At 34.3% G+C, this 27,697-nt stretch overlaps 2 protein-coding genes and 1 pseudogene across 3 annotated transcripts; 2 read left to right on the top strand and 1 right to left on the bottom strand.

The window, feature by feature from the left end:
* The first annotated feature begins 5,828 nt into the window (after positions 1-5,828).
* On the top strand, positions 5,829-10,521 carry LOC105135411 (transcription factor UNE12-like). The gene is made up of 7 exons (XM_011040273.1): positions 5,829-6,671; positions 7,241-7,351; positions 8,362-8,478; positions 8,688-8,753; positions 9,038-9,103; positions 9,568-9,645; positions 9,742-10,521. Exons 1-7 carry the CDS (start codon positions 6,342-6,344, stop codon positions 9,970-9,972), a joined length of 999 nt encoding a protein of 332 aa, XP_011038575.1. The 5' UTR covers positions 5,829-6,341; the 3' UTR covers positions 9,973-10,521.
* Positions 10,318-13,084, top strand: LOC105135430 (pentatricopeptide repeat-containing protein At3g04750, mitochondrial-like; annotated as a pseudogene).
* Positions 13,085-13,592: 508 nt separating this feature from the next.
* On the bottom strand, positions 13,593-23,302 carry LOC105135410 (mediator of RNA polymerase II transcription subunit 14-like). 2 transcript variants are annotated; one of them, XM_011040269.1, is made up of 8 exons: positions 22,723-23,302; positions 19,989-21,053; positions 19,650-19,747; positions 19,085-19,259; positions 17,950-18,961; positions 16,814-17,835; positions 15,022-16,097; positions 13,593-14,807 (listed from the first exon to the last, which is right to left on the bottom strand). In XM_011040269.1, the coding sequence occupies exons 1-8, from the start codon at positions 22,930-22,932 to the stop codon at positions 14,024-14,026; spliced, it is 5,442 nt and encodes a 1,813-aa protein (XP_011038571.1). In that variant the 5' UTR covers positions 22,933-23,302; the 3' UTR covers positions 13,593-14,023. The 2 variants fall into 2 exon arrangements, with proteins under 2 accessions (XP_011038571.1, XP_011038574.1); XM_011040272.1 differs by lacking the exon at positions 22,723-23,302 and adding an exon at positions 22,611-22,710.
* Positions 23,303-27,697: the final 4,395 nt, after the last annotated feature.

Raw genomic sequence — 27,697 nt, 5'->3', positions numbered from 1 at the left:
TTTTTTATATGAAAATATATTAAAATAGTATTTTTAAAAAAAAAATTATTTTTGAAATTAGTATTAAAATAATTTTAAATAAAAAAATTAAATAAAAATAATTTTTTTTAAATACTTTCAAAAACATATTTTGCACAAATTGTTTTCAGAATCAGAGTGTAGTGATGAAGGATTTATTCTATGCCTGTGGCTAAAATTTATTCACATTAAAAGCGGCAAAAACTAGAGCTTTTCCTTCCCCTTTCCCTTCATTATCACTGATTTCGAGCCGGACTTGGCACTCAAAGCTGAAGCCTATTATAATTTATTTATAATTATAATTATAAGGAGCTCTAAAAAAAACTTGGGTTTTTCATGGTAGTAATCAATTGTATCCGTGCTTTTTTTTTAATCTGGTCATCAATCTTTATTTATTTTCAATTACATCCTTCTATGCTAAACTTCATAGTTAATTTATAATAATTTTTTAATGAGGAAAAATTGAAACAAAGGGAATCAAAGCGCAGAAGAAGTAGCTGTATCAAAATTGAAACGAAAGTACACGATGATCCTCTTTTAAAATGAGAACTTTTGGGTCCCTAAATATTTAAAATATTCCATTGTGGTGCAGAACTTTATTTTACTCATTTTTTAATTTTTAATTAGAGGTTAGAGATAGAAAGTCACTTTTCTAATGATAGAAAAAGAATATTATATAGAAAGTCACTTTTCTAATGATAGAAAAAGAATATTATATAGAAAGTCACTTTTCTAATGATAGAAAAAGAATATTATATAGAAAGTCACTTTTCTAATGATAGAAAAAGAATATTATTTGATAATATTTCCAACTATCAAAATGATCGATTTTGGTGTTTATAAGTTTCATTTAATAATTTTTTTTTTAATAAAGTGTTTTTTATTTTTAACTTATTTGAAAAGGTAGATTTAAATTTGGAATGCTTTTGGGTTTCATATTAATTTTTTTGGGTATTTTTTGAATTATTTTAAGGAATAAACAAGTTTATTTAGGTTTCTAGGATTTTTTGGGATAAAAAAATAGTTAAAAATAGATTTATTGGATGCTGAACACCCTTGACCAAACTTTCTAGGGACCTCTAGTCATCAAAATCTAGGTAAAGTAGGTGATATGTCACTTATTTTAAAAAAAACAAATTATAAAATTGTTGTTTGCTCATAATAAAAGGAAAAATTTAGCAGGCGTGGGTTGCCTTAGGGCAATGAGCATTAACATTTTTTAAGGCCCATGCTCATGCACTTAAGTCTTTTTATTTTTTAACTAATTTAATTCTTTATGATTGACTTTTTGTTTAGTAATTTTTTTTTGGATTTTTTTTTAATTTGATCACTCACAATTAGATCTTTATTGAATTTTTTACTTATTTTTTTAATTTTGTACTTTAATATTTTATTAGGCAACATAATTTATTTTGGTTTGATATTTGTAGATTTATCATGATTTTAAGCAAATACCATGATATTTAGTTGATTTTTTATTTTATGAGAATCTATGTTTTTATTATATAATTAAATAAAAAATTATAAAAAAGTTATTTATCTCAATTGAGTGCATGACCCTAGTTACGGATTGAACTAGTTAGCTATAATGGGTTACAAATAAGACTTCAAATTTTGTTTCTCTTACACAAGTAATTCTTGATTAATTTAATTAAATGCATGTATAAAATTTTTAATTTATAATTGAGATTTTTTATGTTAGAAAAACCAGAAAATGCTGGAATATTTCTTTTTTTATGTTGGAAAAAAAAAATCTATGTGACCCACAAAGAGACACAGGTTTGATAGCTAATGAAAAATGTTAGCTTTATGGCTATGATGATGATTTAATTATATATGTTTTGATGATAACATAAACAATAAACATTGAATATTGATGTTATTAATTAAATAATATGTTATATATCAATAATAAAATATTGATTTGATATAATTTTGATGAATACATGCATATATAAATCCCACACTATATTGACAAAATGATTTAATAAGTCCACGCAAACATATGGATCTTGTTTTAATTGATTAAGACACAATACATATGAGAATATGAATATATAAATCATGTGATGCACACACTCTTGTAATGATTTAAACATGTTTATAACATTTAAGAATCATCAAACAAGCAATAAAAGAATTCACTAAGATCAACAACAAATAGTATGTGATAATAATAATTACCAACTTTGTCAAACAAGATATTGTAATAGAATTTTATTAAATATCACTTGATTTAGTTAGGACACCTTGTAATATTCATACAACTTAAATAAATCCAAAAGAACTAAATAAAATAAAAAAAGGGATCAAAATACAAAAACAACATGAATTTAAATAGTAACCAACACAGTCAAACCGTTTCTTAAAACAGTCTAACCATTTCACAAAATTATTAGTTTATTTCTAGAAAATTTCCAAAAAATACTAGGGTTCGTCGAAACAGTCTAGCTAATTTTAAAAAATTCTGACCGATTCTAAAACATTGTAATTGAGTAGAAAATGATGTCTAACAACTAGTTTATATCTTAAGCCTACAAGGAGCAATTCCCTTGTTAAAAACAGGTGTGGAACTCTAGAGGAAAATAATATAAGCATACTCTTCTTAAGTAGCCTCTAACATCTTTATTTCACGTCTAATCATCTAAAATCAAGATTAAGGTTAATTTTTTTTTTGCTAAAAATTTTGTGTCATCCGCTCCATTTCCAAATAAAAACAATTAAGGGTTCACTCCCTGAGCCTGGCTTCTTTCCAAAGAATTGCAAGGAAAACAAATTTATCTGATCCATAGCTAAACACGGTTAAACTAAGAAGCACAAATTAAAACATGCTGTTTTCTTTCTTGGCGATCCTTTCACATGGATTTTTGTTCCACAAAATATATTTTTAAAGCATTAGTTGGCATTCCAATCATAAGCCTACCAGAAAATGAGAAGATGTAATTAAAACGTTCTTCATTTTTGAGTCAATAAAAACCAAATCATGTCAAGATTTGCTGATCAGCCAACCACCCCGATGACCGAAAGACTTGGTTTTCTAGAGGATAGAAGATGATCATGCCCATTAGGAATGACAAGTCTATTAAAATACTTGCACCTTACGAAGAATCAGGAGAGCCTGATGGCAAAAGTTGGTGAGACTGAAAGTTTTGTCTATTATCATCATGGTGCCATGATTAAAGAAATGAAGATATCAAATTTGTCACACACCACCATTATTGTCACTGCTTGTGCTGGTGGATAGGATAGGATAGGATAGGATAGGGTTATTACATGTGGTAACTCCATTACATTATTATTTACACCACCATTATTGTCACTGCTTGTGCTGGTGGATAGGATAGGATAGGATAGGGTTATTCCATGTGGTAACTCCATTACATTATTATTTTGAAAAATCACAGATCAAGCAGCTTTTGATTTTGTTTTTCTTAACCTTACATGGACTTGGGTGTTAGTAGACTTATATGCTGGATTAACTCAAACCACAGTGACAGGGGAAGAGGCTTGCATAATGCGACTCCATAATACCTGGTAAAAGGATCCAACTTTTTGGAGGTAGTAGACAGGCACTTTAAAGCAACTTTTCTATTGTTTTTGGTGCAAAAAGCTTCAATTTCAAACGAGTCATGCTAACATCACATGCAAGAGGACATTACATTATGATCATCTAGTCATTGATTGTCCAGTCGTTTGTCTATCATCTTCCTTTACAGCACAAGGAATTTAATGACATCTTCGTTTTTTTCTTTCATATTTTATACATTTCAATATGATACATGCCCGGTTTATAATGAACTCCTTTTTATGATTCCAGCTTTAATCATATGCAAATCTCCCTTTATATATGAGCACTCACAACCATAGTTTCCGGAGCTAGTTTAGGTTTCATCTGAACAAAGGCTTGGATTGTTGGGCTAGTTCACTGCATCAACTAACGTTTCAATCATTTTCTTCAAAAAATAACGTCTCTTCGCTCCTTTTTTTTTTTTTAATGTTTTTTAGTGTTGATCCATCCAAGTTTGAAACAAATTTAACTGGATTAATTTGCTAAGTTTGATAACATAAATGTTTTTTCTAGTTCAAATTCAAATATAATTTAAAATTAAGTTTTTAATTATCGATTTTCCAGATCATTCAGCTAGACTAGACCAATTTAATAAATATACTCGCAACAATAATCATCAACCTAATATCAAGAAATCCTTTGCTGCAGTAATGTTTTGAAAAGATGCAAACAAATAATTTCTTTCTCTCCAAGAGACGTTCGAATGAACAACACATCTTTAGGGTTGGAAAACTCCAAAACCATTTTTAAGGAATTTGAGAACTTTATATATAGCATACATGCAAGTATAGAAACTGATGAATCAACTGGGAGATGAAATTGTGGTAGATTAGATTGATTCATTAATTGTGTCATTAGACAGTGTAAATAAAAAATTAAGCAAGATTATTTAGTTTAACAAAACAAAAAAACAAAGCTTACTGAACATAAAAATATTAACAAAGCTTACTGAACATAAAAATATTTTAAGGAAAGTCTTAGACTTTATACATGTTGTTGAAGGAAAGTCTTAGACTTTATACATGTTGCAACTACAAGCATGCAATAAACTTGTGAACATATATATCATGTCAATCATGATATCAAATACTAAAATATATAAAAGTTTCAACAAGCATATTTAGTGTGAATTCAAAGAAACTCAAGAGATTGAAAAAAACTATTATAACATGCATGCTAAAGAAAAAGGATTAAACAAAATAAAAAAAACATACTTGTTGGGACACTTTAAAATTGATGAAATTTCATTGTTTTTAAGGATAAATCAAAACTTTATTACTTATCTCCTGGTGCAATGAATGTTTATAATAAACATTTTAACATTTCAGCAACATTATCTTAGTTTATATACATTTTTAAATAAAATATCTAAACTAAATATTATATAATCCAAATATTTCTTAAAAAAATAAATCTAAACTCTATATTTAGAAGGAAAATCAAAATATAAAAAAGAGAAGAAAAACAGTAAAAATAAGATGAGAAAAACTATATAAGAATTTGAAAAATATTTTCATAAACTCTTCATTCACCTCTTTTTTATAATGGATTTTAAAAACTCAAAGGTTAGAGAACTAATTCATAATTAATTTCTATTATTATTAATACTTGGTTAGGTATCATACATCAATAATTAAATATGAACATAATAGCTATAAATATAAATTTTTTCAATTACAAAAAACTATTCAGATTTGTATAAGATACTTCTGGAATATAGACTATAATCCAAAATATTATTTTACTGTAAACTTATGCCTAGGCCCAACCCTCACATTTGTTAATTTAAGCTTAAAACTTATTTTGCATATAATTTCTTTCCTCTAAAAACTTAAATATTTTTCTTTATTCAAATCTAACTTTTTAATTTTTTATTTTATAAATACCAATAAAATTTTGATTTTTTTCTATATAAAATAAAAGCTTTTAAAAAGTTTTATTAAAAGATTTCAATCAAGGTTTATTTATATTAATTTCACATTCATTTATAATTTATTAAAATTATATCAATATTTTATATTAAAAAGCATACTGACATTTAAAGATTAAATCCAAACAATTTTTTGTAAATGTACTCTATTTTGTTCTCATATGCACATCAATCATATTTTTTAATCAAATTTCGTAAAGAGAAATGAAAATATAATAATCACAGCCTTTCTGAGCACGTAGAGCCAGCAGGCAGTGACCAGCAATAGTTAGGGCAGGGCAGAACTCAGATAATAAAAAAAAAAAAGTCGAACTTTAGCCATTCCCTCAAGGTCTCACCCATCCTTTGGAAGCCAGGTTGGTCACACACAGCACTAACCACAAATCAGAACCCATCAGCAAACGAAAACCAGCACAGGAAAACACTGAATATGATATTCTTCTTAATTTCTCCTCTCCATCTCTTTTACTGAACAATGTCAAGATAATAGTAACAGGCTCACAGCCATACCCATTATTCCCATCTTGGAATCCACAACTCACTTTCCGGGTTATTGGGCTCCGGATCTGCCACCCAGTTCACCAGCACAGCACTCTTTTTCTCGGGTTTCCCATAAGCATCCCCCATATATTCCCTTTCATCGTCTCGATCTCTATACATTTTCTCTCTCTTTCTCGAAGAACAAACTCAAAACAAAGTACAGATATAAGTCTTTTTGCTAAGTTTTATTAGGAGTACTGCTTATACATACCAAGCTAAACAAAGTCCTGTTGCACATATATATTTATTGATAGTAGTAGTATTTTGTGTCATATATTTGCATGCATGGCAGGAAATCCTCCACCTGAAGGGTTGGGAGATGATTTCCTCGAGCAGATCTTGGCAGTGCAGCCACCTGGTTATGGAGGTGGTGGGGAGGTTATGGGGTCCACTAGCCCGCCCATGATGGGGCTGCAGTTAGGGTCTTGTGCTGGTAATGTTGGATTACTAAGGAGTAATGCTAACAATAACATGGGAATGATGCCTTTAGGGCTGAACTTAGAGCATCATGGGTTTTTAAGGCAACAACAAGATGATAGTGGTAGTTCCTTAGATACCAACAACAGCAATAATATCAATAACACTTCTCCTTCTATAAAATCTGCTCGAATCTTGGTAAGCTCTATCCTCTTTTCCTCTCTAATTGCTGCTGTTATTCTGTTTTTTTGTCTATATCCTCTTGTTAATGCTAACTCATTATTTACTCTTCTTTTTTTGTTCTTTTTTTTTCTGTATCTATCTTGGTGGTTTTCTAACTGGACTTGTCTGCTTGTTTGTTTTTTACTTTGAGTTGGTTTTGGTATCTGTTTTTTTGCATTTGTCTTGTCATTTTTCTCGATTTTGTTTTGGTAAGAATAAAGATAACTGTGTGGCGCGCGCGCGCGCGCATATATATATATATATGGGGTGTGTCAGTTTTGGATTTCTTTGAGTGCATGACATGATGATACCAACAGGTTATTTTGTTTTTCGATTCAGGAAACATTTTGATTTCTTGCTAAGCTAGTTTGGATAAACACTGATATAGTTTACTGTGTTTCTCCTCTCTCATTAGAAAAAAAAACTTAATAATATTGCCAACCGTCAAAAATTGAAAAACGGAAACCAGAGACTATGAGACTGATTTTGTTAATGGTAAATTTGGTCCAAAGGGTTGATTTGTAACTATGAAATTGTGGTGGCAGGGGAGAGATTCGGTGCACATGACAAGCTTGTTTCCAACATTTGGACATCTGCAGATTCATTCATCAATCCGGCCTACACCACCTCCTCCTGGACCACCTCAAATTCACCAGGTAAGAAACATGAGTGTTTGGACTAAAACACCTTGCTATTAACCTACATCTGGACAGATTTTGTTATTCAACCATGTAAAATCTGGACATCTCAGATTGAACTACCTTCTTCATTTTCTCCTTTCTATTTAAATTTGAGACTGAGAAGTACTGCCCTTTTTTATTGGGATAATAATTGTTTTTGGTTGTTAAATTCTTGGTTACTCAAAAATTATATTCAAGACTGGATGGCGCTTCATTTAATTGTTGGACAATATCATTAGGATGTGATTTTTTTCTTCAAGTGTTCAGAATCTTGTGCTTTTAGGAGAAAGTATCACTGCACTAAATGCTTATTGGTACAATAGTACCTGGCTAGTTGTTTTTTCATCATTTCTTGCGGTAGTCTTTGTCAATATTCAGTGGAAAGATGAGTGGTCAGCATGCGCTTGTATAATGGCAGTACTCCTTAGGTAACTTGTGAATGCGTTTCTCTTTTCTTGTTGAGTCTCACCAATAAAAAGAGGAATTGATTCTGGTCAAATGTTCATTATTTCTCAAATTTTCATGCTTCGGCATGATTTTCTGGGGTCAAAATGGAAAATTCGTTGAATTTCTTATTCGACCCAACTTTCCATTGTCAGCCTTACTTGAATCGGTTTAATGAATTTGTGCAAGAACATGTCTTGAAAAGTGTTGTGCAACCGTGAATGTGCAGCTAATGAATTTGTACTGATTCTAGCTGAAATCCCTAGACCTGGGAAAAGAATAGTTTGAGAGGCCTTGAAGTTCTAGTAATTAGGCATGCATTAAAATTTGATCAAACCCCAGAGAGAAATATCACATTGTGAATTAGTAGCTGCATATATCGCTGGTAAAGGCAGTCAATGCTGACAGATTTATCGTTTTGCCTGCCTTCCCTTTAAGGAGTACCATATGTTTTACTTGATGGATAATTTTTTCCGTCTTAATCCCCCATCATTGCATTGCATCTAAACATTTACCATCTGTTCTTTAAACTTTTTGTACAGATTAATAGCCATCCAAATCCAGGAGCAGTTTCAGCTGTACCACAACCGCCTGGCATACGGCCAAGGGTGCGAGCAAGACGGGGGCAAGCCACGGATCCACACAGTATTGCTGAGAGGGTATATACTTGATCTCTATTTGCTCGATATTTCTGTTTATGGAATCTGTATATGAATATTCGTGTGGTTTCTTGGAAAATCTCTCCATATTTAAGTTGCAGAGCAAGTAATTCGTTATGCTTAATTTTTTTTTTCAACATTTCGATAGCTGTTTCTGTAATTGGTATAGATTTTTAACCAGTTTCTGATCATATGTTTTCTGGATGCAGCTGCGAAGAGTAAGAATCACGGAGAGGGTGAAGGCGTTGCAGGAATTGGTTCCCACTTGCAACAAGGTTTGCATATACTCGGTGCATTTACACACAGTCAACTGGAGTTCTTCCTGTTCCTCTCCATAAATTTCCAATTATTGAATCTGCAACCAATTAATTCTGGTTCTGCATGTATCCATTGTTGAATCCTTTTATTCTTAACTTATGAAATTAATAGTTCGAATTGCAATGTCGACAACATCAAGGAGTCGGTTTCTTTCCGAAACCTTAAGATTAATTTCATCTTAGCAGATCTTTTTGTAGTTCCTAATTTTATTATATCGTAACATATTCCAAATTTCATGCAGACAGATAGGGCAGCCATGCTTGATGAAATTGTGGACTATGTGAAGTTTCTAAGACTCCAAATCAAGGTATTGGAGTCGGAAGGCGCCTTTGCTATCCAAATAGATTTATGATCTAGAGGATATTGATTATATTTATATTCCTATATTATTCAAAATTATCTTTCTGGTATGCATTATTAAAGCATTAACAGGCTTTCAACATGCTTTCCAGAAGGCGAGTCTGATTCCAATAAGTCTATAAATTTTCTCATTAGGAGTTCTTCATATCATGGTGGGGCCATAACCTTTTGACTATCCTAGACATAGTTGAAGACCTTTAAATATTTGTTTAAATGAATTAGTTAAGATGTCGAGCCCGAAGTGGATCTGTCTTTCGTCGGCATCTGCACGCTTGCAATTAAATCATCATTGAATACATGAACTAGAAAGGGACATGAACTGTACTACTGGCATTTCTGTCATCATTTTTCTTGCACTATTTTTCTTGACCTCAAAAATAATACTTTGATTTCATTTGCATGCTCAATCAGGTTCTGAGCATGAGCAGACTAGGTGCAGCAGGCGCTGTGGCTCAGCTTGTAGCCGATGTACCATTGTCATCAGTTCAGGTAGTTGAGTTAGAAGAAATGTCAATTAACACTTCTTTTCTTGAACTTTTTTTTTTTTTATCATATCTATTAAGTTATGGTTTTAATGAGATTAAGGGAGAGGGCAATGAAGGAGGAGCCAATCAGCAATCTTGGGAAAATTGGTCAAATGATGACACTGAACAAGAAGTAGCTAAGTTAATGGAAGAAGACGTTGGAGCTGCCATGCAATTCCTTCAGTCGAAGGCACTCTGCATCATGCCCATATCACTTGCTTCAGCAATCTTCCGAGCACGCCCACCTAACGCATCAACACTCATCAACACCGAATCGAACACCCCTTCATAAACCTAAGCAAGAAAGTGCATACTTCGTGTGCTCGTCGATCATTCCAGCAGGCATCTGGGTCCCAAATCTTGTTCTTGTCCAATTTTTACATCGACAGTCAGTTCAAGTGTCAAGTCGACCTTACTGAAAGAAAGAAAAAAATAATGGATTCAGAGAAATTGTACTTCTTTTTTCCTGTTTCGTCAACCTCACGGGCACTTGATGTTATAGCCATGGTTAAGTCAAGGCAGAAACTTTCAAAACCTCTATTGATGTGCTCGTATTATCTATGGTGGGCCGGGGATAGTGGACAATGACAAAATATTAGTGGTAAGAACTCTCTTTTCTTTCTCTTTGCATAGTGGGATGGAGGGCCTTTCAAAAGAGATTGATGGGAATGTGTATTATGTATTTGGAGAAATTTGTATGCAAGTTGAAATAGATAATAGTAGGTTGTCTTCTAAAGTTCTGTAAGAAGCTTCTTTTTGGCAAAATAATTGCCTGCCTTAGATTGTTTATAGGGTGATTTTGTTTTCTTCTGAAAAAGTAAATAGAGCCCCTTTTCCATCCTCTCTTAAAATTAAAATAAAAAATGGTGCCCCTTTTGCAAATTCTTGCTGCAATGATGATTGAAGGAAGAGTTGTTGGAGAGAGACATGATCTCATATAGTTTTTTCCCTTCTTTCTTTTTCCAATGAGGGAATTTTATGGGCCAATTATAGGGCTTGGAGCTTGCACCTCTCACCAGATGCAAGCTCTCCCTGAAAACTGGGTTCCACAGTAAATGGTTCAAGTCAGCCAGTTATTCAGACGTTCCTGACTGCCCTTGATCTTTTGATCTCTAAGGTATCCTCACCTCTGGCTTGCCCATGTTCTGGATGTTGCAACAGTGTTGCGTAAGACCTTGGAAAGTATGGAAAACAAATAGCACCAAGCTAATTATATGCTATAGGCTAATAGCCAAAGCAATCAAAGAAAAGCAAAGACATCATAAATCCTGTTGGATATGTTTTTCCCGCGTTAAGTGGGAAGAAATTGTCAGACAACTCTCAGTCTTGGGCTTATCTGTGCTGCAAGGTGTTTGTTTTTTATTTAGAAATAAATTAAAATAATATTTTATTTTATTTTTTAAAATTTATTTTTAATATTAACATACCAAACCGTTTGGTTGTATTAGATGTAGTAAGGTTTAGGTTAGATTAAGATTAGTCCGAGGCTGTCCAACTCACCTTTTCTCCTCTGGCTTTCCTTTCTGCCCACATTCGGTTGGGCTAGATTAGGGAGGGTTTGGTTGGGCTGGTTGACCAGATGTTGTTTTTTTATTGGGCCCCATCGTGAAGCAAGTGCACTTGGAGAATGGACGGATGAGGCTTGCACAGCAGGTATCTGAAGAGATGCCTAGTCCAGATGTTGTTTCTTTTAAGATTATAATCGTTGGTTATGCTAAGAAAGGGTTTGGTTTGGAAGCAATGCGCTTGTTTCATGAAATGGTGGGTTTAGGCCTTGAACCTGATGAGTTTACCATGTTGGGTTTGCTTGTTTTTTGTGGGCAATTAGGAGATGTGAAGTTTGGTAGGGCTGTTCATGGGTGGATGGAAAGGAGGATGTCTACTACGTCGGATTTGATCCTGGGTCATGCTCTTATGGATATTGATGTCAAGTGCCAGGAGTTGGAGCTTGCTTCGAGAACATTTGGTGCTTTAAAGAAGAAGGATGTTGTTTCCTGGAACATGATAATTGCATGGTGTGCTGAGGTGGGGGAGTTGGAGCTGGCGTGGATGTTTTTTTGTTCAAATGCCTTGTAGGGTTATTGTTTCTTGGAATTCTTTGATTACTGGATATGCCTGTAGGGATGGTTTTTCAATGGTAAAGGATTTAATCATGGACTTGGTGATGGAGAATGTTATACCCGACACTGTCTCCATGATTAGCTTAGTCTCTGCCGCAGCAGAAACCGAAGCTCTGGATCAAAGGAGGTGGGCACACGGGTGGGTAATTAGACGCTTTCCTGGGTTCAGCATTGATTGACATGTATTGCAAGTGTGGAAGTATTGAAAGGGCATTTTTTGGTTTTCAAGGAAGTTAATAAAAGGATGTCACTGTATGGACATCAATGATAACAGGATTTGCTTTCCATGGTTATGGAAGCAAGGCACTGCAACTGTTCTATGAGATGCAGGAAGATGCAAGTCCAGACAACGTGACTTTTGTTTCTATTCTTTCAGCTTGTAGCCATAGTGGCTTGTATATCAAGGGATTAAAATTTTCAGTTCTGTGAAAGACCATGGCATTGAACCAGTAGTCGAGCACTATGGATGTTTGGTAGATGTTTTAGCACGACCAAGGAGGTTGTCTGAAGAAAAAGATATCATTAATCAGATGCCCATGAAACCAAGTCGATCCATCTGTGGAGGAATGCTAAATGCTTGCCAAGTTCAGGAGGATGTGGAAACGGCGGAGATAGCTTCCAGGGAGCCGCTAAATTTAGACCCTGAGGAAGAAGGTGGATACACGTTGCTGTCTTAACATATATGCTGCTAGTGGAAGGTGAAGCTGCTAGTGGAAGGTGAAGCTACTCCAAAAAGATTAGGGAGACCATGGAGAATAGAGGGGTGAAGAAGATTGCCGGACACAGCAGTGTGGTTGTGGATGGAGTCATCCACAATTTTTTATCTCCTCAGACAAGTGCCATCCGGGATGGTGGACATCAGGCCAATTTTGAACTGTCTGAAAAATGAGACGAAGCTAGAGGATGATTTTACACGAGTACCGGACTCATGTTGATAGAGGTTTGATTGTTTAACCTTCTTCAATAACACGAGATGCAGAGATATTTCATCTGTTGTCTGCCGGCTGCTGCATTGGTGTGTCATGCCAAACATGCAAACAATATTCTTTTCCCGCGATGCTCCTTCAAATTAAGAGGACTGATGGAGCGCAATATGAGGCTGTGGTTTACAAGCAGCAAGATTAGGATACCAGTCTGGAAGATAGGAGCCAGATCCATCTGTACCACAAAAGCTTTGATATTTTGAATCAGATGGGAGTGCTGATCTAATGCAGGCACCGTTGCAATTCCTTGGAACTAAAATGGATAGGAAGCTTTCTTTTACATAATATCAGGAACATCACAGCATGGTTTTACGAAAGAATTCTCGTTATACATTCCAGCAGCTTAAACGAGGAACCTCACAGCATGGCTGCTTCATGTTAAGACATTTGATTTTTCGAAAGAAAATTGAATGGTGTGCCTTTTATCAATACACTAATCATCAAAATCAACAACTCTGGATGGAGAAATGGAACACCAGAGGAAGGAAAAGGAATCCAAGCTCCTGGTTCAGCTTGGAAAGATGGAGAAAGATGAAAAAAATGGGAACAGGTCTTACCATTATCGAAAACTTGATATAAACTATATCAAGCGCATAAATCCTTCTTCCTGTATGGCCCTTCTCATCCATTCATCTTCATTTCTATCCAAACACTGGTGAAAAATCAGGTTGTTAGACACCATTCTTATAAAAATAATACACCAGACACAACGGAGGTATTGAATTGCGACATGCATCACGCTGGTGAGCCAATCTCGGACACTACTTGGTTTCAAACTCGGTGTAATTTTATGGAAAAAAAAAGTGGCAGATCTTTAAATGGAGCGACTTCCCTGCCCGCAAGAGATTTATAAAAGTGGGAACATGGACAAGTTTCAACATATACATAAAAATAATGTCCTCGAACAGTCTGAAAACAATCTTAGACACCTTCGGAATGACCTTAGAGGGTATACAACAGTCACGAAGTTTGTCTACTCAGCAACTATGATTTCTGTACAGAGGAAAACAACCGCTACAATACCGGTATCTGCAAAAATAATTTACATCCTAATCATCAGAATACTGGATCAGCTATTTAAACGAGTCAAAAAGTCCTGCACGGTCATCTGTATCTTCAACAGAACTTGTTAACATCATTTGACCTTCTTTCGCATCAATGCAAGGTCCTATCTACTTTCCTCATTCCAAATATTGCAAATAATTCAAAGATTGATGTTGCAAGCAGTAAACCTATCTAATCACGTTGTCCCAGAGCTTGCAGTAACTCCACTGCCATCTCTCAACCCTTGGAGGCACATATGCAGGGTTTTTTGCACTTTATCTGCAACTACTCTCAACCTTCCTTGGGCATCTCCTGTCGAAGATCCACTCAATTCCACAGTTCGAGCCACCCTCTGTTTACTTTTCTCCCAGTCATCAACATGTGACCAGCAAGCTCGACCGCCATGGCTTCCTTCCATGCCAAGGAAAGACACATTCATTGTTTCACCAAACAAGTATCTCAACCTCACTGAGACACAGTAGGGTAACCAGGCAGCACCACCCGCAGCATTAATGTGAGGTATGTTAGCAGGATCAAGGACAACAGTCAGTGCAAAATCAACATAATTATGGGGCCGATCATAATGGATATTGCTTTTTGCAGCAGATGAATTCTCAGCCACATTTAACCCCGTATGATTTTCAAGACATAATTCAATTCGGGGTTTTTGTCCAGGTGCCATCTCCCCACCTTGTACCTGAGCCAATCCTTTCTTCCATGCTATTAATTTTAGAAATTCTTTTAAAACTGATATGGGTAGAGTGAGAAAGGTAATGAATGATGCGACGCGAGAAGCATCATAGGGCTCTGATGCTACCCGGCGACTGAAATAGTCACATATTTCTCGAATATCAGATTGAGTCAGTTCTTCTTGAGCAGCTGCATTGTTTTGTTGCTGCTGTTGATGATGAAAGCGCTTGACGCTAAGTACTTGAAGAAGAAGTTGAACTCTGTGGACACTTACAGCAAACACATAGCCCCTGCAGAGAAAAAATAATAATCAGATCATGTAAGAAAATGGACAAACAAGGTCCCAGCACAAAGACACAGCAAATTCATATAGCCCTTCCAGGAGACAAACATACTATGGCCTGGAAATATTTAAAAATACACCACCATTACAGATAACAGCAAACACCGTTATCTGCAGTTTCGCACTGACTTGCAACAAGGGAAAAAGATTCTCATACTTACCCCACAAAGAAGCGCAAGGCTGGCTGTTCCTGGTCCAAATTCAAGAGCGCACCTTCATTTTCCTTCAAAATTGACCCTAGGATCTCTTTCAAAAGGCCTGGTAATTGAGCGAAAAGCCACAGCACTCCAAGGTATTTAAGAATGCCTCTTAGAACCTTCTTAAGGGCAACAAGAGGAACCCATCCACCTCCATACCCTCCATCATCACCAAGACCAATAATGGCTGTATTCAGCTCTCCTCTAACATGAGCAGGGACACCAACACCTGGGGATCTGCGTATGGGCAATCCTGAGCTTAGGACAGCCAAATTTGATGATCCTGGAACAGCATTTCCAACAAGATTCAATGCAGCAACTTGATTTGCTGCCCTGGATGTTGCTGAAGAATTAGGAAGGTTAACTCTATTTCCATTAACACTTGATAGTTGAGAACATGAACTTGGGTTAGGATTGTTTGAATTTCCCAGTCCAACTGTCTGCTGACCACCAGCAAAGCCAGGATCTAATCCATTCAGTTCTTGGGCAACATGCTCCATGATGAAAGGGCGAAACTGTGGACAGGGTAATGATCCTCCAACTGAAGGACCCCCCTTAGGTGGTGTTGCTGGTTGCAACCAAACCTGATCTCCAGCAAAGCAACGCATATCAACTGCAAAATGCTTCCGGTATATAATCCGGATCCAGTAGGGGCCTCGTAGGACAACAGAGACATCAATTGGCAACAATGAGCTGGGAACAATGCCAGGGCCACCTCGACCAGTAGCAGCTGACATTGCAACATTATGTGGGTTGTGATTCCCAAAAGGTCCAGTACTAGAAGAAACATTGCCTACAGGGCCAGAAGTTGGCTGGCTAATATTATTCACCACACTGCTGGGCAAGAGTCCCTGGGATTGGATGTACCCTGCTTGTTTTGGAATAGAAGCAACAGTTGCTGTTGCACCTGGAACAGCTGGAGCAGGACCAGTTCTTGCAGGGCGAGTAGCAGCAGCAAGAGCATGCAGGGGTCCAGCAGTTAGGCGAATGCAATCCAACAGGGATGCAACTTCAGCCCCATTTATAAAATCTTCCAGGAACTAAACAAAATACCAAATTCTAGAGATGTAAGAGCAGCTCACTTAAGTCACAAATACAACATGAAACACAAGATCACAAAACAAAAATAACTAAAACTGGATCCATGATAAAGCTGAACAACAAAGGTTCTATACAGCATCAACATTTTGCCAGGTATATCAAAATATACATTAAGGGAAAATGGTATTAATCAGTAAAATACATGACTTGTACCATCCAAAACTGTTTTGCCTCTTTAGTGTTAATCAACTACTGACAATATAGCATCACAAAAAGAATTCAATGGACAAACCGCAAGACCAGCTGACTGCAGAAGAGCACTTCAAAGCAAAATATCATTATGCTAGATATCTAAAGAGAGCTGAAATTTAGTGGTGTGGTGCAGGATAGACAGGACTGCAATCAGATATGAAAAGAAGAAAAAACAAGGGACTGAATTGCAACCAGATAGTAAATTAACAATTGAGAAGACAGAAACACAGGAAAAAGAAAACGCACAAATCTATGCTGGTTCAAACAAGTGAAAAGATGGGCCAAAAAATGATGGTGAATCACATAGAACACGTGAGCTGCTCCACATGAGCTTCATGCCATGATGATAAATGCAGGTGACCAAAATAACTTGGTATAAACACATTGATGATAATAACCCAACATAAGCACAGAAAAGATTGAAATAAAAAATGAACACAAACAAAAATAAAATATAACACACCTTAGTATGAGGCCAAAGTTGGTCTGGTAAAACATGCAATGTGCACCCTTCTTTACCTGATTCCCACTCAACAACAAAACGAGCTAGAATACCTGAACCAAAGCTAAACCACAAACTCGTCAGTCCAACTGCCTCAATTCTAAATGCTCTCCTCATCTGTTCAAACAACTTATCAGCTCCCTCAGGAGCATTTTTCCCTCCAATGGGCACTTTAAGATCAGAGTTTGCACTGCTTTCCTCTAGTTTCTCATCTGCTCTTACCCCAAGCAGCTTCCGCATTCCAAGAGCAAACATTCTAGCATTAGAAAGCCTTTGAATATCTGCCACTAGCTTCTTTATACTATCAGACTCAACAGACTGGTAACTCAGGACAATGCCATCTGGATTGTAACGAATATGGGAATCCACATCAGATGCATTCGCAATATGGACCCCAGAACCCCAGGGAGTGCCACTGCTTCCCTTCTGAAGTTCCCACAAATCCCTGAAGTGCTGATCATTTATTTTGACATCCCAATGCATGCTTCCAGGCCTGCCAAGCCGCAAGCAAATATGTTGCCAGGGATCGCCTCGTGCAAGTGGAAGTCGGAACCATATATTTGAGGATGCACTTCGTAGACCCACTTCTTCAACATATGGAATGTCCAAGTCGTCCATCTGGCGAGTTAGTCTAGCATGCTTAATGGAAAGTGAGCAATGTCTAACCATGTGAAGAAGAGCAGAGATGTAAATGCTTGAAGGTGAGTTCCCTTTATTTGCTTCTGCAATAAGGTTCCCACAGCTGTATCTCTCATTTTTATAGACCATTTCTGATGATACAAGCGTCTGTGATGAAACCTTCTGAAAGTGAGCTGATTCTGAGGTTCTTCTTCTCTTAGAAAATCCTGCTTTAGCATCTATATCTTGGAGAGATGGAATCATGCTCAACATGTCTAAAACTGTACGCTTTCTTGGATTTTTTTCATGTATGGATACATCATAACTAGAGCCCAGAGATATTGCAGTATCTCCTGCTGTCTGGACTGAAAAAGGTATTTTCTAGTCAAACATGGCTAACATAGCAGAAGAAAAATAAAACTCAGAAAAGTATCCTTTGAATTCAATGAATGCAGATAAAATTATAGAAGGCATCTTACATACGGAAGTGGGAGCTAATGGACTTGATCCAGCAACTCTGACAACAGACCCAGCTGGCGAGCTTCCGGCTCCAATAGGTTTCACATTTGATGCTGAAATTCGAGAGCCTGTTGGTCGAGATGGAGATGACAATCGAGAGGGCCTGATCCCAGATAGTGCATCCTTTGATGCATCATTCAGCAGTCTTAGATGATCATCGTCCATTGCGGAATTAGTGCCAACCTCAACCACATGTTGAGATCTAAGAGAAGACAAATCCTGAAAAGATTTTGAAGCTGATGACATTTTCACAGCTGTTGTCCTTCCTAGACCAGAAGATAGTGAACTGAATGAACTGGAATGCACAGGTCCCTTCAGGTTGTTTGATGGATACAAGGATCCGTTATAGTGAGAGGCCACACTTGACACTTTTGCAACACTGTTAACTTGTGACCCCTGCATGCCTGCTTCCCACTTAGGAGAAGGAGTTCCAGCTTTAACAGTATGAAGATTCGTCGGAACAGAGCCAAAATGAGAAGCAGGAGATGCATTGAATGAGGTAACAATCTGAAGTGGGAATGAAGGTGCAGATGCCCCTTTCTCAAGTTCAAATACTTCATCAACAACGGATGAAAAACTTGATGGAGGACATCCTGCGATTGGCATGGGACCCTCTAGACGGAATTCAGATAGAAGACCATGTTCGGACGTCTGGTTATAAGGAGAGGCATTAGGCAAAAGGCGATTCAATTTTCCCAGGTCAACGATACTCAGATCATCTTCGAGCATCTGCATCTGGTTAACGTCGATCTTCTTCATGCGCATTACACCAATTGAGTCATTAGAAGAATGAACTTTTCCACATGGATCTGGTTGTGTCTCCAGCAACTTAAACAGAGGTTTGAAATCCTTATCAAGTTGTGCCAACAGAAAATACAAATTCCCACAGTCTGGGAACCCCATAAGCAGCATAGTTGAACCATTCAAAAGGTTTTTAGGTACTTTCACTGCAGCAAAACCATGTTCATATACCTGCAAAATTCATATCCTATGTTTTAGTGACTTTTACCCATGAATGCCTAGGCGAAATTCAAAATTCAGAGCCATTTAATCAGATCTAATAACATTCATTTTTTTCTCAAAACTAAAAGTTACCTCGAGACCTAAGAACCTGCCAATAGATGCAAATAAGTGCAAGATACTTTTGCTCCTCAAACTAATGAAAACTTCAGCTGCAGTTATGCTTCCTTGATTTAAAGCTTCTTCAAAATCTATCAGCACTGAAGGTGTAATTATATTTTGTGATGATCGGAGGAGAAAACGGCCATTCCTGCAAGTAAAAAAATGAAACTCAGGCAATGTAGAAAATGTGAGAAATGCATCCCCTAACAGGCATTAAATGTAATAGAACAGGGCCTTATTTGTACGGTTTCTACTAGGAAACAAAGAAGTTTGTTATACACGAGGATGGACAGCTTCTTCAAGAGTTTTTCTAGCATATCAACACCAGCAGTCTAAATTGTCATTCTTTATGCATATGCATACTAGATGATGACTATTTATCCTTTAAAAGAAAGAAAAAAGAAAATTGAAAGTTATAAAATCCTTACTATGCCCCTGTTTTAGCTTTTCCACACACAAAGGAAGAATTAGACAACCCAGAAGTAGACATGCAGAAGAAATAAAAATCGTTTCATAGGCATGGGTCAAGGGAAGACACCTTATATTTATTCCAAGGGTAAAAAACGATGATCCATAGGCACGAACATGCAGTACTTCCTGCCCCTCTTGATCCCCACCATCAGACTTAGTTTCTTTCTGCATATAGAATTCAATAAAGGGAAAAGAATAATTCAAGAATGATATGCCTTTAAGATCATAGCTACAAAAAAATAAATGCACCAAACAAAAAGGTAATTATCCTCCATGAAGACAGTCTTAAACACACCAGAGGAACTAAGGCTCCTTCACTATTTATGCAACACAAGTTTCTTGATTTAAGAGTTTCTAAAAGCTCACGCAAAATGTGTTGAAAAATCCATATTAAATGAAAACCAACCTTTTTATGGTCAGCATCAGGCTCATCCATGTGGAACTGAAGAATAACATCACCTGCAGCACGGCAGATCTGAACATTTTTTCCCAGATCTTTCTGAATTTCAAGCAAACGAGTATATCTATTACAACATATTGCTCTGAGAAGCAACTTCTCAACATCGATGCAGCTCTGGTCAAGGGAGAATTCCGCCCCCCTTCCATTTAGAGGATCTATAACAAAAGTGCTATGAGTACATTTTATCTGTAGATCAGGTCCTGGTTCAATTTTTATAAATGGGCAAATCCCTGAGTCAGATGTGCCAGAGTTTTTATCCAAATCTAACCAATATATAATTTTCAAACCTGGTGTTCGTAAACCAGCTGAATCAACTTCTCCATCTTGATTTAGCTGAGTGGCATTACTACTACTGCCATCAGATATGAGCTCAAACCGAATTACATCTTTCCATCTTCCTTGACGGAGTGCTTGTGCTTGCCTTAGAACAGTATCCATAACTAATGCAACACAAAGCTCATGAAGAACTGAATATAGAATCGTAAATGGATTCTCTGCTGCAGCCATTCTGCGCTCCAAATCATCTCCCAGAACATGCCGTCGCAATTCTTCCAGTTTCACAGATCCACTTCTCTCACCAACAAGCAATTCCATGTTTAGTATCCTCCACATTGAAAGGTGCCCTCGGTAGCCAAGAGTAACTAAAACTTTAAATTCTCCATCCACAAGAAGCAATGCAGTACCATCAGACACTTTCACCTTGGAAATTTCCTTTGGTAATGAAACTTCGAGTAACTTGGATTGCACAAGTGTGTCCAACTTTCTCAAAGCTGGCTTCTGCTGAAACTCAGTTAATTTTCCCTGGATACCCACATCTTCTATACATTTTGGTAAACGCTCATAAGATCCAGTTAGGAGTACTTCTATTGCAGATGGAACATCATAGCTAGGAGCACGAGCCTGTTGTAGCCCCTCATGCATGAAAAATAAAGAATCTGCGGCTTGGATAAAACAAGTATCATGACTTGACAAGGTTGATTGAAGTTGCTGACAATAATGTATCAACGGAACCTGCAAAGCAAAAGTTGAGTTAAAAATCAGTATTATTTGAACATTAAAGCGGCCTTCCATTCCATAACTTACACAAGAATCCAAAGCATAAAATTACCTTTAACACATTAGATTTTAACAAAATTAAGACTTTTTAAATTTCAAATGCTTGGGAAATACTTGAGGTCCGACATGTGTTCTTGAGCAATTGTAGACTATTGAGTTCTGATGATGAAGTTAATGACTTCGGAAGTTGGAAGTTTTTTCACTAGTTTATTTTGTCCTTGTACATAAAGAAGGTTGCCACCTTCTAAACTTCACATGTTCATAATGCTTTCACATAAGATTGTACACGAGGACTATGGACAGAAGCAGATGCCTATTCTACAATTTTGTCCTGTTCATCTTGACCAACAAACCATTACTGCAATAACCCACCATGTATACAAAGGTTTGTCGGTTTCTAATCTCATGAGATAATACTGATTCAATACCATCAATACATTTTCCTACTGAAATCTGGTGCCTTAGTTAATGGCACAACATGAATGTATTGACTGTAGACACAGCACATGCTTTGGAAATTTTCAAACCCAAAATACTTTCAGAAGGTTAAATAAACCCCTCAAATAAAATTTCAGCACGCATCTTAAACCTAATGTCCATAGATCTTGAGCACTGATGCTGATCTATCTCATTCAACTCTCTAGCACTATTAATATAATTGGATTTAAATCTAGGCTGGCTCTTTGATAATGTTAGCAATGTTCATCAGGAAAATAACACGATGTACCAAAAGATAAATATCATATTTTTTTTTGCTTCTTGACCACACAAGTTACTGGAAACAATAAACTCCCCTACGTTACCTCCTCCATTATGTTTAGTTTTGCAAGCATGTTGATATTTTTTTTCTAATTGCACACAACATTGACTTACATTTAGAGAGGGGGGTATGAGATTTTTTTCCACCGACTATTGAGTCAAAAACCAAGCAAATTTATAGTATCTCCTCCCGAGTTCAAAACTTTGGAGGAAAATTTTAATTCAAATTACTGTGAATGAAGATATATCTGATTTCATCTTTTATAAGGAACGCTAATATAATTCCTGGAATGCAGTTAGCAATCTACCAAATTTCCTAGCATTTCCAACAAATCAAGTCCCAAGAAAAAGCTTGAGAATTTCTTCCCAGTTCTACATTTCAAATAAATCCTAAACTCACGAAAACAACCTATAACAAATTAAAAATCAAAGTAACAAACCAAAACTTGCACACTCTTTTATCCAATTAGTCACCAAACCAATGACTTGCCTGTAGCCACAAATTTCCAGTTTAAAAAAAATTCAAAATCACCCAAATGAGCCAAATACTCCAGAGACTAGCATTCCCAAACTAAACTAGCAATCTTTTAACAATAGCCACAAAAATTCAATCCTTCATTCCTTACAGCCACAATTTTTTAACACATAAAAATCTCAACAAACCCTAAATTCAAAAGTATTCAAGTCTAGAGCAAAAACCCAATATTTCCTTCTTCAACCAATCATAAAAAAAATAAAAAAAATCTTATTGACCTGTTGGCACCATTTAGCAAGGACAATGAGTCTAAGCATAGGTTGTTGAGTGTGAATCAAATTAACTCTTTAACACAAAAACCCAACCAATAAAAAAAAAAATCTTCTTGACCTGCTGGCACCATTTAGCAAGGACATTGAGTCTAAGCATACGCTGTTGAGTGTGAACCAAGTACTTCAAAAGACTAATCTTCTTGTCAGAATCAGATTGTTGGGTGGATTTGGATTTGTCCACCAATTCTTTCAAAGAAAGAAACGAATCCTCAGCAGCTCGACTCACGAGAGTCGAGAATTCCACAGTTTGTTGCCCTAACTCAGCCATTCCAGGTCTTCAAGAGTTAGGGCTTTATTTCTTCTTTTGGTTTATTACTGGATCTGCGTATTGCTATTACTGTTACGAAGGCATAATAGAAGAAGCTAGGGTTTTTGGAGACAGAAACAGAAGAATAAGTTTTGTTTTCTTTTACTTTTATGTTCTGTGTTTTTTTTTTAGGTTTTGGAAGGGGAGAGAGACGTCAGATTACTGGAGTCCGAAGGAAATTCGAGGCCTTTTCTTGGCTCTCCCCGCTCTCTTTTTTCCCTTTGTTTTGTAGAAGAACAGAGAGAAGAGAGAAGCGTCAGCTTGCTAGCTTGCTTGCTTGCTTTATGATGACTCGAAGCTTTTTGGGCGTTGCAGCCCGCTCCATTTTTTCTAATTTATGTTTTTAGGAAGCATGGAAGTGATGGATTTAAAATAATATATTTTTTTTATTTTTTAAAATTTATTTTTCATATTAATATATTAAAATAATTTAAAAATATTAAACAATAATTTAATTTTCTTATTAATACATTAACAAAATTTAAAAAAATAAAAAAATAAATTTTGACCTGCCTCTATTTTGACTACAATCTCAAGTTTGCCTCATCGCCATTCCTTGTCTTTTCTTTCCATGTACAGTGTTTTCATAGGTTATGCTGTTGTTTTCTTTGTTTACTGCATAGTTGTATGATTTAGTTTAGAGATTAAACTAAGAAAAGGGCATGCATTATTAATTCATTGATTTAATTCAAATGAATTTCGAGTAAATTATTTGATCTGTGTTTTATTATGGGTTAACTAATTTTTTCCAAAAAAAAATAAATTTTTAGGCTTTTGTGACATGTTTTTGGATATAAAAAAATTCTTTGATTATAAATTGTAATGCATGTACACAATATAATTACATATATAAATATTTCATAAAAAAACTAAAATTGAGATATTTTATCTCACAATACGAGTTATGTGCTCAGCTATTTCTAACAATTTTGTTTTCTATAATAAATCTTTTACTTAATTAAATAATTATTTGTGCCAATAAAAAGTGAAAAAAGTCATTAACCAAAGTAAATTTAATAACACTATGAAGCTCTGATATTAAATAACACAATGTTAAATGACAAAATAAAAAATAAAAAATAAAAAGTTGCAAAGAAAAGGTTTTCTATAACCCAGGATAATCTTGCAATTATAGTCACAAGATTGAGATAGCCTCGTATAAAGAAAAGTGAAAAAAACACGAAGATCAATTAAAAAAAAATATTGGAGCATGAAAATAAAAAAAAAAATCAATTAAAAAAGACTTAAAAGAATATCAAAGCTAATTTGTGTTAACTTTTAAAACTTGTAATTTTGCTCATGAGGTCGAGACTAATTGTATAGAAAGCAAACTCAAAAAAACAACAAATCAAGATTCTTAAAAGAAAAATGTTGAATCAACATGAGTTAACTCGTTAACCTTGTAACCATGTGCATAAGAATGGGATGACCCCTTAAAAAGAAAAGGAAAAAATGAACATAGAGACCAATAAAAACAATAAAGTATTAGATGATAAAATTAAAAATAAATCATTTTTTTAAATGAGTCTAAAAAGAACTAAAGTCAACTTCTGTTAACATTTAAAACTCGTAACTCTAATTAATTATGAGACTAAAATTAACCCCATATAAGGGAAAAGAAAAAAATTCAATAAGAAAAATATTGATGGATGAAATTGAAAAAATAAAAAGATGCCATAGAAAAGATAAAAAAAACAATAATAAAAATAATAGGAACCAAATTTGACATAAAGATAAATTAAAATCAAATATTGGAGGATAAAATTTAAAAACAAATAATTAGCAAAAGAGTTTAAGAAAACCAAAAGAATAATATCCAAATTTAATATAAAAGTCAAATTAGATCAAATGATATGTATGAAATTGAAAGAGAAAATCAATTAAAAGAAAATAAAAAAATAAAAATTTAAAGAAAGAGGACCAAATTGAATTTATGAGACAAATAAAAGGAACCATTATACTTTAATGAAGATAAGAGAGAGAGAAAAATGAGAAGAAAACAAAAGAAACATTAAAGCCCAAATGTCATGTCTCCGCACACACGAGTCATACCACTAGGAAGAGGATATTGACGCACTTCTAACACTACAATGAAAGGTGATATTTGACATCAAGACATTGCCAATACATGTTATTTAAAGGACTCGGGTAGCGTCAACTCAGTAATGCATGTTTGTCATGTGTTAATATTTTTTTTTTAATATTTTATATTATTGAAAGATAGGAATGCTCCTGAACCCACCTAAAAATAACAAAAAAAAAAACTAAAGACAAAGATAAAAAATATTGTGTAAATAAGTTTCAAAATTATTTGATTTTGAGTATTCAAGCCTTTTTTACTATTTATTAAAAAATAATCATAAAATCCTTGGATAAAAAGTTTATTTTCTTCACTAAAATGTTATTTTAGTAACTCGATCATTCAAATAAAATGTGAAAAAAAAAATTATTCCATAGTGAATTTTTAAAAAATAAATGTGCCCGTATTAAAAAGATCATAATACTCTCATTGCAAAAAAAAATTTTCGTGTGGAGAGAGTCAAAATGAAAAAAAAAAAAAAAACATTGGGGATTCATTAGTTACATCCATAATGTTTTTCCCACGTGGCGTAGAGTTTCTTTTAATTGTAATATAAAATAAAGTTGATTGAAGGTAAGATAACCGAAAATCATGATAGAAAAAAACCTTTTTTATGTTATTCTTAATTTTCTTTTAAAAATTTCAAATTACATGTTTAGGTAAGACTAAGACTATATAAAGACTTCAAAAATGAATATTCCTTAATCTACATATGTTAATTGCTCGTAAGTAAACCTAGCTAATCATTTGTTTTCACATTTTAGAGTGTTTCAAAGTGCCTTTGGCTTGAAAAAAACATTAAATTATTTTTTTTTCCTGTTTTCTAATGTTTTTAATGTTTTAATATTAAAAATAAAAAATAAATTTTAATATATTTTTAAATAAAAATCAATTTTAAAAAGCATTTTACACCGCAATGCCAAATGCATATTAAAGAAAGTATGCTTCCATACTAGCCTTTCTTCCAGTATTGATGCAGGAAAAAAAATGATGATGTTAACACTTTGAAATATTGAGAGAGTTGTTAACTAAAAAAAAAACCATCATAAAATTGTTAAGTGGCAGGAAATATATTGATATCCCAATTTCCAATTATAAGTTTAACAAAATAAGTTTCACATGGCTTCTATTAATTGAAAAATCTAGAATATAATTGTGAATGATATGACCTCTCTTTTTATCATTCTTTACAATAATATCAAAACATATTCTTTTAAGAGAAACAACTGTATATATATATTAATTTATATTTTATATTTTTGTATTACTTATTTGTATTAATTATTAACTGATCTAATATAAAATGATTTTATATTAAACTATTATAGGGAAATAAGGTTAATTAAAAAATGATTGATTAATTAATTGTTTTTATTAATTACTAATCAATTCATACTAATATTATACCTTGTTCTTCCGATGTTGATAAGTGAATAGTAGTATCAATTAATACATGATTTTTAGAATATTAATGAATAAAAGTTTTGGTCACCATATAATCATTTTATTTCATAATTTTAAAAATTGATTTGATATTCATACTATTTATTAAGTAGTTCGGGATGGAATGATCTAATAACAAGCCCTATTATTTGGACATTATTTAATTGGTAATGTAAAGCTTTCAACCATATACTTTAACTTATGATACAATGGTTTAATATTGGGCGATGCTTTTGGATGTCATTTAACATGTGGTTATTGGACCATAACCATTTATAGATATTCTATCTTATATATTAAAGGATCATATCTTATATAAAATAACCTAGTATAAAATAATCTAATATCAAGCCTATTCTTTGAATGTTAATTAAATGTTAATTAATAAATAATAGGGTAAATCTAATATCAAGCCTATTCATTGAAAATATATAACAATATATTTTATATTAAGTAGAATATATAACATGATATTCATCTTTTTTATTACATGACAAGTCTTTTATATAGAATTTCTATAAACTGTTTATGATTTTTAGTTATTATAAAACAGTGCAAAGACTTTTATTTTTTATCTTACTCCTTTTATATATAACTATAGCTCGCCTTGGTGTCCCCTTTCTTCGACATTAGGTGACAATGTATTTTTTTTTTTTTAAAGTTCTACCTAGATTAGGAAGAAATACAAACCTATCAGTTGAGCTCCGATTCATGAAAAAAATAAGGGATTGGTCCGCACTAGGTTCAGTAGTAACATTGGCCGATCGAAGGAGAAGTGCGAAGCCAGATCGATCAAAGCATAAAACAAAAGCTCAGATCAAAAGCCAACATAATTCCAGAACATGGAGGGAGCATCAAGACTGGAGCTAATTATTAGGGAAGTGTAGCAGAGGAAGACTTAGCGTGAATGTTAATTAAATGTTAATTAATAAATAACAGGGTCAATTAATTTAGCTTTTTTATTAATAGGATGATAATGTTCAATATTAGACCCTATTCTTTGCACGTTGTCTAAATGATAATAAAATAAAATTTAAATAACATACAAGTTTAAATAGACTATATAAATATATATATCATTGAAAATATATAACAATATATTTTAAAAATAATCTAATATCAAGCCTATTCTTTGAATGTTAATTAAATGTTAATTAATAAATAATAGGGTAAATCTAATATCAAGCCTATTCATTGAAAATA

The sequence above is a fragment of the Populus euphratica genome, unplaced genomic scaffold, assembly GCF_000495115.2.
Source record: "Populus euphratica unplaced genomic scaffold, PopEup_1.0 scaffold64.1, whole genome shotgun sequence".
Taxonomy (NCBI): domain Eukaryota; kingdom Viridiplantae; phylum Streptophyta; class Magnoliopsida; order Malpighiales; family Salicaceae; genus Populus; species Populus euphratica.
This window is presented reverse-complemented; position numbering and strand designations above follow the sequence as displayed.